The sequence below is a fragment of the Mizuhopecten yessoensis genome, unplaced genomic scaffold (genome assembly GCF_002113885.1).
Source record: "Mizuhopecten yessoensis strain PY_sf001 unplaced genomic scaffold, ASM211388v2 scaffold11025, whole genome shotgun sequence".
Classification (NCBI taxonomy): domain Eukaryota; kingdom Metazoa; phylum Mollusca; class Bivalvia; order Pectinida; family Pectinidae; genus Mizuhopecten; species Mizuhopecten yessoensis.
Window position 1 is genome coordinate 331,709 of NW_018408841.1, and position 12,846 is coordinate 344,554.

Sequence of the window (12,846 nt, forward strand, 5' to 3'; positions counted from 1 at the left end):
CAAAAACCATTACTGAAATTCTTAAACCATGCATGAAAATCAATTCAACTTCATGAATATTTGTTTTTACCAGCGTCATACTATTTATTTTCAATGATGTGCATTAATGACATTAGGAGACGAACTTATTCAAATCTTACATCCCATTGCACTTCGTTACATGATGCGTTTTTTTTAAAGACAAATGTCTGTCTGTCGTAGTGTTACATTGGGGCATGGACTTCATTCACCATGTTGGCTTCGTAACTATCGCCCGTCCGACGCCCTTCGGATGCTTTCTAACAATACTTCACGTAAAACCTTCCGAATTGTACACGGTCATGTTAATATATGACCCGGCATATGACACCAAAAAGAATTTGGTTATTTTTCAGAACTGACAGAGCCCTTCGTTTTGATGCAAGTCGTATATTCCGTGTCCTCGGTACCACACCTGTAGCTGAGGCACCCCGGGGAGGGGGAGGGGTCACGACCTTCTGGTTCCATGTCAGGTGGGAGGGGAGGGAGGCTTTCAATTTCCGTCACTGTCTCCCGTAGGATATACCATACACAGCGTCACGGTCGCTTATTGTACGACCCTTTCATACGGGACAATGGTGAATTGGTTCTATGGAATCTTCCGTCACTCACATGACCCAGAAACATTAGTTTGATTCCCGGTGCTTGACAACCGGGGTAAATAGAAAGAAAGGGCGTGGTATTTTCATTCACCGTGATAAATTGATGAACTACACGTGAAGTCTTCCACCGTACAACCATCTCTGTAGGCGTACGTTCGTAATTAGGTCGGTAATCATCTGTATACGATTGACAGGGTCCGTAGACTATTTAGTGGCCAGCAATGCATGCGTCTATTGGTAACTTGGTAATGTGACTGACCAGGATTCATTGAGCGTTTTGAAGTCAAGACTTCCTTGCACACCTTCATTGTCGATTGCTATTCGTTTATTTTGTACGGATCTTTCTCGGAGCTTTTATCAGAACAAAAACAATCTGTACGTATTCGGGAAAAGAATATCAGTATCCGACAGCACCATCGTAGGAGGCGAGTAATGTGCTCCCTCCCTCCAGCAGAATCTGGGATATTCTTTCATGTGCTCTGTTCAAAGGACATTACAAAGATCAAAGTGATCTGCTGTCCTATTGCAATACCTCGGGCCTTTTTTTCCTTTGCCTACTTTTCCTGTTCATGATACCTCCCTAGGAATCCTGCCTCGTACGACACTGGCTGTTGGATGAGTGTTAAACTCATTAAAAGTATCAATACCAGATGGGGTTTCCAAAATGGGAAAATGCTAGCGGTGTCTAGGTTGAAACGTAAACAGTGGGGCCTAATCAATCAATCTATCCCGGTAAGGTTTGCTGATTTCTGTCTAATTTGATTTTACGTTGAACATCTTGTAAATCATTGACGATTTCTTTAGATTTATTTCTTAACCGTCGACTAGACTGACTTGAAACACATTGAAACGTACTGTTCTGTGAGGAGCTAGCTCGTTCATCTCTATACATTGACACGCACAGTTCTGTGAGGAGCTAGCTCGTTCATCTCTGTACATTGACACGCACAGTTCTGTGAGGAGCTAGCTCGTTCATCTCTGTACATTGACACGCACAGTTCTGTGAGGAGCTAGCTCGTTCATCTCTGTACATTGACACGCACAGTTCTGTGAGGAGCTAGCTCGTTCATCTCTGTACATTGACACGCACAGTTCTGTGAGGAGCTAGCTCGTTCATCTCTGTACATTGACACGCACAGTTCTGTGAGGAGCTAGCTCGTTCATCTCTGTACATTGACACGCACAGTTCTGTGAGGAGCTAGCTCGTTCATCTCTGTACATTGACACGCACAGTTCTGTGAGGAGCTAGCTCGTTCATCTCTGTACATTGACACGCACAGTTCTGTGAGGAGCTAGCTCGTTCATCTCTGTACATTGACACGCACAGTTCTGTGAGGAGCTAGCTCGTTCATCTCTGTACATTGACACGCACAGTTCTGTGAGGAGCTAGCTCGTTCATCTCTGTACATTGACACGCACAGTTCTGTGAGGAGCTAGCTCGTTCATCTCTGTACATTGACACGCACAGTTCTGTGAGGAGCTAGCTCGTTCATCTCTGTACATTGACACGCACAGTTCTGTGAGGAGCTAGCTCGTTCATCTCTGTACATTGACACGCACAGTTCTGTGAGGAGCTAGCTCGTTCATCTCTGTACATTGACACGCACAGTTCTGTGAGGAGCTAGCTCGTTCATCTCTGTACATTGACACGCACAGTTCTGTGAGGAGCTAGCTCGTTCATCTCTGTACATTGACACGCACAGTTCTGTGAGGAGCTAGCTCGTTCATCTCTGTACATTGACACGCACAGTTCTGTGAGGAGCTAGCTCGTTCATCTCTGTACATTGACACGCACAGTTCTGTGAGGAGCTAGCTCGTTCATCTCTGTACATTGACACGCACAGTTCTGTGAGGAGCTAGCTCGTTCATCTCTGTACATTGACACGCACAGTTCTGTGAGGAGCTAGCTCGTTCATCTCTGTACATTGACACGCACAGTTCTGTGAGGAGCTAGCTCGTTCATCTCTGTACATTGACACGCACAGTTCTGTGAGGAGCTAGCTCGTTCATCTCTGTACATTGACACGCACAGTTCTGTGAGGAGCTAGCTCGTTCATCTCTGTACATTGACACGCACAGTTCTGTGAGGAGCTAGCTCGTTCATCTCTGTACATTGACACGCACAGTTCTGTGAGGAGCTAGCTCGTTCACCTCTGTACATTGACACGCACAGTTCTGTGAGGAGCTAGCTCGTTCATCTCTGTACATTGACACGCACAGTTCTGTGAGGAGATAGCTCGTTCATCTCTGTACATTGACACGCGAAGTTCTGTGAGGAGCTAGCTCGTTCAACTCTGTACATATTGACACGCACAGTTATGTGAGGAGCTAGCTCGTTCATCTCTGTACATTGACACGCACAGTTCTGGTAGGAGCTAGCTCGTTCATCTCTGTCCATTGACACACACAGTTCTGTGAGGAGCTAGCTCGTTCACCTCTGTACATATTGACACGCACAGTTATGTGAAGAGCTAGCTCGTTCATCTCTGTACATTGACACCTCGTTCATCTCTATACATTGACACGCACAGGTCTGTGAGGAGCTAGCTCGTTCATCTCTGTACATATTGACACGCACAGTTATGTGAAGAGCTAGCTCGTTCATCTCTGTACATTGACACGCAAAGTTCTGTGAGGAGCTAGCTCGTTCATCTCTATACATTGACGCGCACAGTTCTGTGAGGAGCTAGCTCGTTCATCTTTATACATTGACACGCACAGTTCTGTGAGGAGCTACCTCGTTCATCTCTGTCCATTGACACACACAGTTCTGTGAGTAGCTAGCTCGTTCACCTCTGTACATTGACGCGCACAGTTCTGTGAGGAGCTAGCTCGTTCACCTCTGTACATATTGACACGCACAGTTATGTGAAGAGCTAGCTCGTTCATCTCTGTACATTGACACACACAGATCTGTGAGGAGCTAGCTCGTTCACCTCTGTACACTGACACGCACAGTTCTGTGAGGAGCTAGCTCGTTCACCTCTGTACACTGACACGCACAGTTCTGTGAGGAGCTAGCTCGTTCATCTTTATACATTGACACGCACAGTTCTGTGAGGAGCTGTACATTGACACGCACAGTTCTGTGAGGAGATAGCTCGTTCATCTCTGTACATTGACACGCGAAGTTCTGTGGGGAGCTAGCTCGTTCAACTCTGTACATATTGACACGCACAGTTATGTGAAGAGCTAGCTCGTTCATCTCTGTACATTGACACGCAAAGTTCTGTGAGGAGATAGCTCGTTCATCTCTGTACATTGACACGCGAAGTTCTGTGAGGAGCTAGCTCGTTCACCTCTGTACATATTGACACGCACAGTTATGTGAAGAGCTAGCTCGTTCATCTCTGTACATTGACACGCGAAGTTCTGTGAGGAGCTAGCTCGTTCACCTCTGTACATATTGACACGCACAGTTATGTGAAGAGCTAGCTCGTTCATCTCTGTACATTGACACACACAGTTCTGTGAGGAGCTAGCTCGTTCACCTCTGTACACTGACACGCACAGTTCTGTGAGGAGCTAGCTCGCTCATCTCTATACATTGACACGCACAGTTCTGTGAGGAGCTACCTCGTTCATCTCTGTCCATTGACACACACAGTTCTGTGAGTAGCTAGCTCGTTCACCTCTGTACATTGACACACACAGTTCTGTGAGGAGCTAGCTCGTTCACCTCTGTACATTCACACGCACAGTTCTGTGAGGAGCTAGCTCGTTCACCTCTGTACATTCACACGCACAGTTCTGTGAGGAGCTAGCTCGTTCATCTCTTTACATTGACACGCACAGTTCTGTGAGGAGCTGTACATTGACACGCACAGTTCTGTGAGGAGATAGCTCGTTCATCTCTGTACATTGACACGCGAAGTTCTGTGGGGAGCTAGCTCGTTCAACTCTGTACATATTGCCACGCACAGTTATGTGAGGAGCTAGCTCGTTCACCTCTGTACATTGACACACACAGTTCTGTGAGGAGCTAGCTCGTTCACCTCCGTACATGTATATGTCCTGTACAAAGAACGTTAGAGAAAAGTCATTACCAGCAAGTTCCTCTCTATCGGTGAGGCTTCTAATTATAAGCTGACCGATGGTCACTTGGTTACTTCGGCGACATTGAATCGGTCAAACAGCACACATATCAAGCTTCATCAGGAGATGTATGGAGTGCAAACTGAAACATCTTTAGTTCCTCATTAAGGCTGAACTCCAAAACAAAAGGTTGGAATCCTTTGGCGGTAACGTTACTGTCTTATTCACTTTGAAATTCAATAATAGAAAAGCGCGTCAGCTGAAAGTGAAGAAAGCTACTGTAAGAAATGAAATTAAGCGTAAAAGACATGTACCAAAAATACCACAGAGTGATCACGCAGAAGTCTTGGTCAGCGGGAGGTTTGACAAAACACCATACTGTACTAGAACTAACAACCACGTGTTGGTAATTACACACCATAACGTCGAATTAGCAAATGCCATGCAATTAAAAGTTAAACACGTTCGTTCAAATATGATTTCACGACGTAAACATTGAACTTTGAATGAGTATACCTGTGTCTGTTATAATTTCCTAATTTGATACCGGTAACCTGATTTGCTTCCCAAAACCTCCAACCGATCAACAATGGCAGACAAAACGTCGTCGTGGGCGGGAAAATGACGTCACGTTTCCTACCATAACGGAACAAAAAGGCGTATATTTAAGGAATGACCAAGATTTTGTTTCGGTGTATACCGTATATACCAAAACAAAATCTTGGTCATTCTTTATAACTTAATTTAAAAAAGTAGACAAACATGTTGTAAATGCACAGTTAAAGATTTATTTTATTTTTACGTAAACTAAACAATTGCGCTAAAAAAAAAGCTGCGTTGTAATTTTGCATTCTGAAGTGTAAAAAAGTAGTTCCGTCATCAGTTGTTTTTCTTTTTATGTATATACGATATATACCCAAAAAAAATATTATGGGGGAGATAGGCAAAATTAAATTATACTCGTTTCAATTTATCGATTTGGTCAGCGGATAAAAAAAACCCAGTCTATTTCGGTAATACAGCCGCGTGTGTTTGTATGGTATGAGAACTGGCTGTGTAACTGTAGTGAAGATGCACCAGTATGTAATAGGTACTTTCTTCCCGTCCCTAGACAGGAATTGTTCCCGGGAAAACATGCTTTGAACGCTTATCTTCCCAGATATAACACGAAGTCGTATGATTGTTAAAAGTTATGTAATTTAAAAGTTTTCATTTGACGTCACAGACGCTTGGAAGGGTGGATACACATACAAATCTAAAATGCGGAAAAAAACCCATCCAGTTCAGACAGAAATTTCAACTTCAGAGTAGGACTTTCTGAGGTAAAGGCTCGTGCTGAACCTCAATAACCTTGTCTCGAGGGCTGAGCTGTCACAAAGGAGTCACTGAGCATTATTTCCCCAACTTTCCTACCGGAAAACAAACTTCCAACGAAGAAAGAAATCCAAGTTTAAGTTTACCCATTGTATGGCGTATGCAAGATTTTTGTGATATGGTTATGGTAGCATAACGTAATGACGTTTGGTGACAGTCCTGTCGTAAAGTGGCGAGGTTTTCATAATAAAGGCGCATGTGCATGGTTGTTAAACAGACAGATCAAGAGAGATCTATCCTTCCCTGGCCAAAATGAGAATGTAGCTTCAAACTGTGGGCGAATAATGATAAATAACCTGTTGAGGGTCGATACCGTGTTATATCAGTCTACGGGTCGGTTCTGATGTTAGTCTAGATTTGGATGTTACATCATATCACATTCGATAATGAGATTTTTTGAATATTTTCTCTTATCTCTACGACACGAAGACCTTTAATAATCTGTTAAAAAATTCGAGGTTGGGAGGGGGAGGGGTTAGGGTTGGGGGCAGTGGTGGGGTTCTAATTCCTAACGTGTCAAAATGTCTCATTATATTTTGTGACGTCACAAATTTTACAATTTCTAATGACGTCAAACTTTGAAGTTATCGTAGTGTTGTGATGTGACATTACTAAAGCAAAAAATGTGTTGCACTTACGAAAATAGTTCAAACGTGTTTACAGTGCTTAATTACAGCAATTGTCTCCAACATAGTCTATAGATAAACTTTCGTAACATAGGAAATTAATAATTATACAATATGTACTTCCCCTTTGGACGGTAAATGATATGGACATAGCGATGTTAGTATATTTCCTGTGTACAACCAAGTGACGCTAAATGAAAGTTATAAGGTAAACTGAGCGACACAGAAATCCAGTACGGCCAGTTATGAGATTTCCTTGTCAACTGTACGAAAAAGATCAATGTAGCACCTCGTACCTCGCGAACGATTTCCTTATCTGGGCCCCGAGAAAACTTTGTCACCAACTACATAGGAATGATTTCTATGTTACCTATTAGGGTATTACAGATAACACGCTACTATGGCGCTGTAAGAAAAATAAAATATGACGTCATAATCAGCTCAAGACGGAAAAGGCCATATACAAATCGGCATCAAAAAGGGCAAAACACAGATTACAAGTGGTTACCCATAGTTTTCAAACATGTATGAAAAGGATTGAAGAAAAAGTTACGGTGAGGATGAAAAAAAAAAAGTTGTTTTCTTTGATAATATGTCTTCGGCGGAAACAGCTTCACTAACGACTTCAATGTGACGTCACATAACATATGTATTCACCATATCACATAAAGAATATGGTAAGGGCCTATTAATTTGATCAAGTCCATTTTTACGACGTTTGACGTAATTACGAAGTACTCGCCAATAAAAATCCAATTCTCATATTGGAATCTAAAAAATACAAGAACAGCCTTGCCTGATGGTAGTCCTGACGAAGTGTATCAATAATTCATTAGCATAAGCCCAAGGTCATCCACGTCTATACGGAATTATCTCAGAGGTCGGAGAAGTACCTCCGGGAAAAAAGAAGTAGTACATTTTTATATCCGAGATTCATTTGAAATGCTAGATAATGATGATGATGTGGGAGAACTGTTTGATATGTTATCAAGTACTCCCTGTCGTACACAGAGGCCGGACGCATCTAGTAGTTGTTGTCGGGAGGAGCATACAGGGGCCGGGCGCATCTAGTGGTTGTTGTCGGGAGGAGCTTACAGGGGCCGGACGCATCTAGTGGTTGTTGTCGGGAGGAACTTCGACATTTCTTGGTGTGTAATACTGTAAGAGGTTTTAGGGTTAATTAAAAACTCGATATAAATGTAGCGTAGGTGCTAAATACCAACTGAAACTCCTTCCAGTTAAATGTTAAGCTGTATTTATTTTATTCTTTGTCGTCGACAAATAAACCTATGAAATAAATAAACATATATAATCACTCACAAAATGAAATAATGGATATACGATGATAAAATATGACGAATGATTATTATGTTTAGAATTATACTATTCCATACTTACACACATAAATATTTACCAGGAACATCCAGAGTAAGTATAGGGAGACGGTGGTGACTGGGATATGGTCGGGTGGTCCGTGCTGCACGTGCACGTAAATACATTCGTTCACACTGCATTATGCGCGGTGATTTGAATGAATACCCCACCCCAAATAAAATAAAACAAAACAGGCATGTTTACAGTTTTACAGAGCGTTGATCAAAACTTCTAAAATATCTTCTACATGTAATACTCCCGACACATGTTGATAGTTCCACATACATACGTAAATCATTGGCAGGTCCCAACGGTATATTATATATATATCAACAGGTGTGACGTGTACTTTGTAAGTGACAATGACGATTACAAAGGAGTGTCCTATGACCATTATACAAGTAATCCGACCGGTCTTTGTTTTTCAATTGTTTCTGGTAAAGCTAGTCCAGTATTTCAGCTCTCCAGTAGTGTGAAGATTAATTAATGGCGTTAATTAATTTGTAAAGAATTACGTACCCCAGAGACATATAAAGTATATAAGTATCTGCGTACACTGTGTTTAACATTTTTTTTATTTAAAGAGTGGTCATATATCACTTTAAATATTCAGGGTATCAAAAGAGTAAATACAAGCTAAATGGACAGCTGGTGAAAACTTTAAATATTCCGCCAAGAAAATATATGATTCATAATGCAAACGGAGTAAACAAAAATAATACAAAGAATACCCGAGTCAATTGTACCGGTAGTATATTGTCTGAATTAATTATTCGTGGCGCTCACATATGTCTCGTAGTTGAACATGTTTTGGCTTAATATTGACGCTCATTATCACATTATTAACATAATTGCCCGTCTGATCATCGATTCTCGCCAAACCTGCTCACGAACCCGCTCCTCAAGACCCCCGCCTACTCCTAGAGCTATCCGCCGGAATTTGCCTAACTGTTGTTCCGTTAGCGTGATTCGCTGTCACACTCAAATGGCGCTAGTTTTGGAATACGGTGCGGTCACATCTGAGAGCGGTAATCAGCTGTATTTGTGGACTTGAAGTGTGTTACATAACTTAATAGTCAGAGGATTAAACATATCCTAAATAGTTGATTAAGTAGTGATCGAACGAAGCGATTAGATCGAAGGAAAACAAACTAAACAACGGGGATTTCAGGAGTACCCGTGTATCATACACAGGCGTCCTAGGACATACACGAACTGTTCGGATATTATATCGGGTGAAAATCTGTGGGATTTACTGCGAAAAAGCTGAGAGTGTTTTACACGCCATGTGTGTTAATTTGTTGCTGAAATGACCACCGGTTCTACTAAATAGAGCACAAGCCATGGAAATCGAGATGACTGGTGAGTTAAATTTTTGAGTTAATCTTTTTTCTAATTTGAAATTTTACAAGCAGGTGCTGTTACAATCGTGAGCAGAAATATCGATGAGTGTGTGGGTTGAACAAAATATTTGGTATAATATTTCAGCTTCAAACAGGTATTGAATTTAAAAAAAACCCCACAGACTCTTTGATTATAGTGCATAGCGTTATATTTTTAGTCGGTGTTCAAAAGCAATGCTGATTTCATTGAGCATGAATTCGAACACACCAAATTAATTGGTTGTTAAATTGATAACTGTGTCGTACAATGTTTGGAATGGAACAATAAACTGTACATTTGTGTTACAATTAAATTTTGTGTAGCAACGAAATGTCAGAGGAATGTCGGTTAACAGTTCAGCTGGTTACATGTTGGAATTCATATACAATTTGGGATCATGACATTATATGTACAGATTTAAAAAAAAAGTATATATATATAAACTATTGCATTGTTTGTTAAAATAGTTGTTTACATGTTCAAATTTAGAAGTACATCTGTAAACATGATAGATAATATATTGTAAATTAAAGTTTGTTATGTGACGTACGGACTAATTCTGTGGTTATGTTTAACAAAACATTTTTGTCAAATGAAACAAGTAACAGCTATTTATCTATATATAGGTGTTATGCATTGAGATAAGAATTTAGCATAGGTTTAAGTCAATGTAACTTGCTGTCAAATTACATTTTGTAATTATAAGTGAGCAACATAAAATTAATCGAATCATATTTAATATATGTGTTAATTTACATAAAATCTTCAAAGTAATAAAATTATTCTCTTACCACAAGCAGATGAAACTAATCACTTGATTTATCATTAAAAAGTGATTGGTTGATAGTTAATTATTGGTCTCCCTTATCTATGAGAGTATGGATTGCTGTCTGTCACTATTCTGTGGAATCGTGTCATAAAGGCCTGTTAGAGAAATCCGTCAATAATCTCCATCCCTAGACGTTTATTTCACAATTTCCTGGATGAAACCTAGATTACCCCCTGCTTTGTCTGACTGTGTGAAATGCGGCAGGAGATAGGGACATAGGCAGGGAAATACACCCCATTAATCAATTTCTAGGTTTTAATCAATGATTAAATAAAGTGGTGCACTTGGTTGGTGGTAACAGAGAATTATTTGTAATGGATTGTACATGCTTACCTTGGTGTAAATCTGTCTGATAGAAATTTAGTAATGGTTTCTCCGGTCTACCTAGGTATGAATCCAGCTGATAAAAATATCATTTCATACATTTCTTTGTTCGGCTTGTATCAATCATATCATAACAACGATATGAAAGGGAGAAAAAAATTAGTTTCATGTCCTTTGGTATTTCACATAAATTGTCTGCGATCGATCATAGGTAGGTATGGGGTATGTAACCAGGTAAGGTGGTATTCAGTGACATGTATTACAGATTCTATCATGCACATTGAGTGTGTTGGTCTGGAGGAATACCCTACCCCCTCAAAGACACAGGGCCTAAGTGTAGATCCCTGCTCCACCTCAGGTACAGACAGTCAATCACCTGAGAATGGAACCTACTGGTAAACTTGTAAACCTACAAGACAGGGTTTGTGTTTTAGTTCATCAATCCAAAACAAAACAGCAACATGGCATAAATAAGAACACACCTGTTGTGTGGCCTCAGGACAGCACAATGAGAGTCAATTGAGTGTCCTCAGGACAGCACAATGGGAGTCAATTGAATGTCTCAGGACAGCACAATGAGAGTCAATTGAGTGTCATCAGGACAGCACAATGAGTCAATTGAGTGTCCTCAGGACAGCACAATGAGAGTCAAGTGAATGTCTCAGGACAGCACAATGAGAGTCAATTGAGTGTCCTCAGGACAGCACAATTAGAGTCAATGAGTGTCCTCAGGACAGCACAGTTAGAGTCAATTCAGTGTCCTCAGGACAGCACAATGAGAGTCAATTGAGTGTCCTCAGGGCAGCACAATGGGAGTCGATTAAATGTCTCAGGACAGCACAATGAGAGTCAATTGAGTGTCATCAGGACAGCACAATGAGAGTCAATTGAGTGTCCTCAGGACAGCACAATGAGAGTCAATTGAGTGTCCTCAGGACAGCACAATGAGAGTCAATTGAGTGTCCTCAGGACAGCACAATTAGAGTCAATTGAGTGTCCTCAGGACAGCACAGTTAGAGTCAATTCAGTGTCCTCAGGACAGCACAATGAGAGTCAATTGAGTGTCCTCAGGGCAGCACAATGGGAGTCGATTAAATGTCTCAGGACAGCACAATGAGAGTCAATTGAGTGTCATCAGGACAGCACAATGAGAGTCAATTGAGTGTCCTCAGGACAGCACAATGAGAGTCAATTGAATGTCTCAGGACAGCACAATGAGAGTCAATTGAGTGTCCTCAGGACAGCACAATTAGAGTCAATTGAGTGTCCTCAGGACAGCACAGTTAGAGTCAATTCAGTGTCCTCAGGACAGCACAATGAGAGTCAATTGAGTGTCCTCAGGGCAGCACAATGGGAGTCGATTAAATGTCTCAGGACAGCACAATGAGAGTCAATTGAGTGTCATCAGGACAGCACAATGAGAGTCAATTGAGTGTCCTCAGGACAGCACAATGAGAGTCAATTGAATGTCTCAGGACAGCACAATGAGAGTCAATTGAGTGTCCTCAGGACAGCACAATGAGAGTCAATTGAGTGTCCTCAGGACAGCACAATGAGAGTCGATTAAGTGTCCCCAACAGAAGAAAATACTGGTGGTACTGGGTTATGTGATCTTTCATTTTTTCTAAAATTAAGAAGAAAAAAATGAAAAAAATCAATGCACCAATAGAAGGTAGTGCGTTGCCTAGTACCATTGGTGTGACTGGACACCCAAGTCCTGTTACCTGGTATGAATATAAAGTTACTGTCACCCAATCAGCATCCGAACATATTTGGTAATGTACTCTAAATGTATACATCCGGCCTAGATCACGTTCCTGCCTAGATTACGGTATAGTATAAATGCTAATTTGATCACGTTTCATTTCAGTAAATGTAAATTGTTAAAGTACTTATAACCTACTGAAGTCAAGAAAACCTTCATCTTCCACATTACAGTATACATGTATAATAATGACAATTGAAAATGCCATTGGCAGCTGATATAATGATGTACCCAGTAGGGGAGACAATCTCTGTCATATTTAATTGGAACAGAAACTTGAGGAATTAATGGATGTCAAGTAAATTGAGGTTTAAATGTAATTATCGTGACTTTTGTACATGTAATGGGTAAAGCAGCTGTCGGTATTACAGGAAAATATCACCTGGGCATCTCAGCATTGTTCTTCTGTATAGGCGTGGGATAAGAGTGTGGTGTTCTGTTACAACCAGAGGTAGTGTACAAGGTTGTCATGTATTTCTCAAAAACATGTCTTTTAAGGTGAGTTTATTTCCATTG

General features: G+C 41.0%; 1 protein-coding gene across 1 annotated transcript in view; it reads left to right on the forward strand.

The window, feature by feature from the left end:
• The first annotated feature begins 8,997 nt into the window (after positions 1–8,997).
• Positions 8,998–12,846, forward strand: part of LOC110464713 — a 105,815-nt gene continuing 101,966 nt past the window's right edge. The window contains exon 1 of the mRNA XM_021520073.1: positions 8,998–9,391. Coding sequence (XP_021375748.1) covers positions 9,373–9,391 — 19 coding nt within the window. The 5' untranslated portion in view covers positions 8,998–9,372. The remainder of the gene's footprint in view (positions 9,392–12,846) is intronic.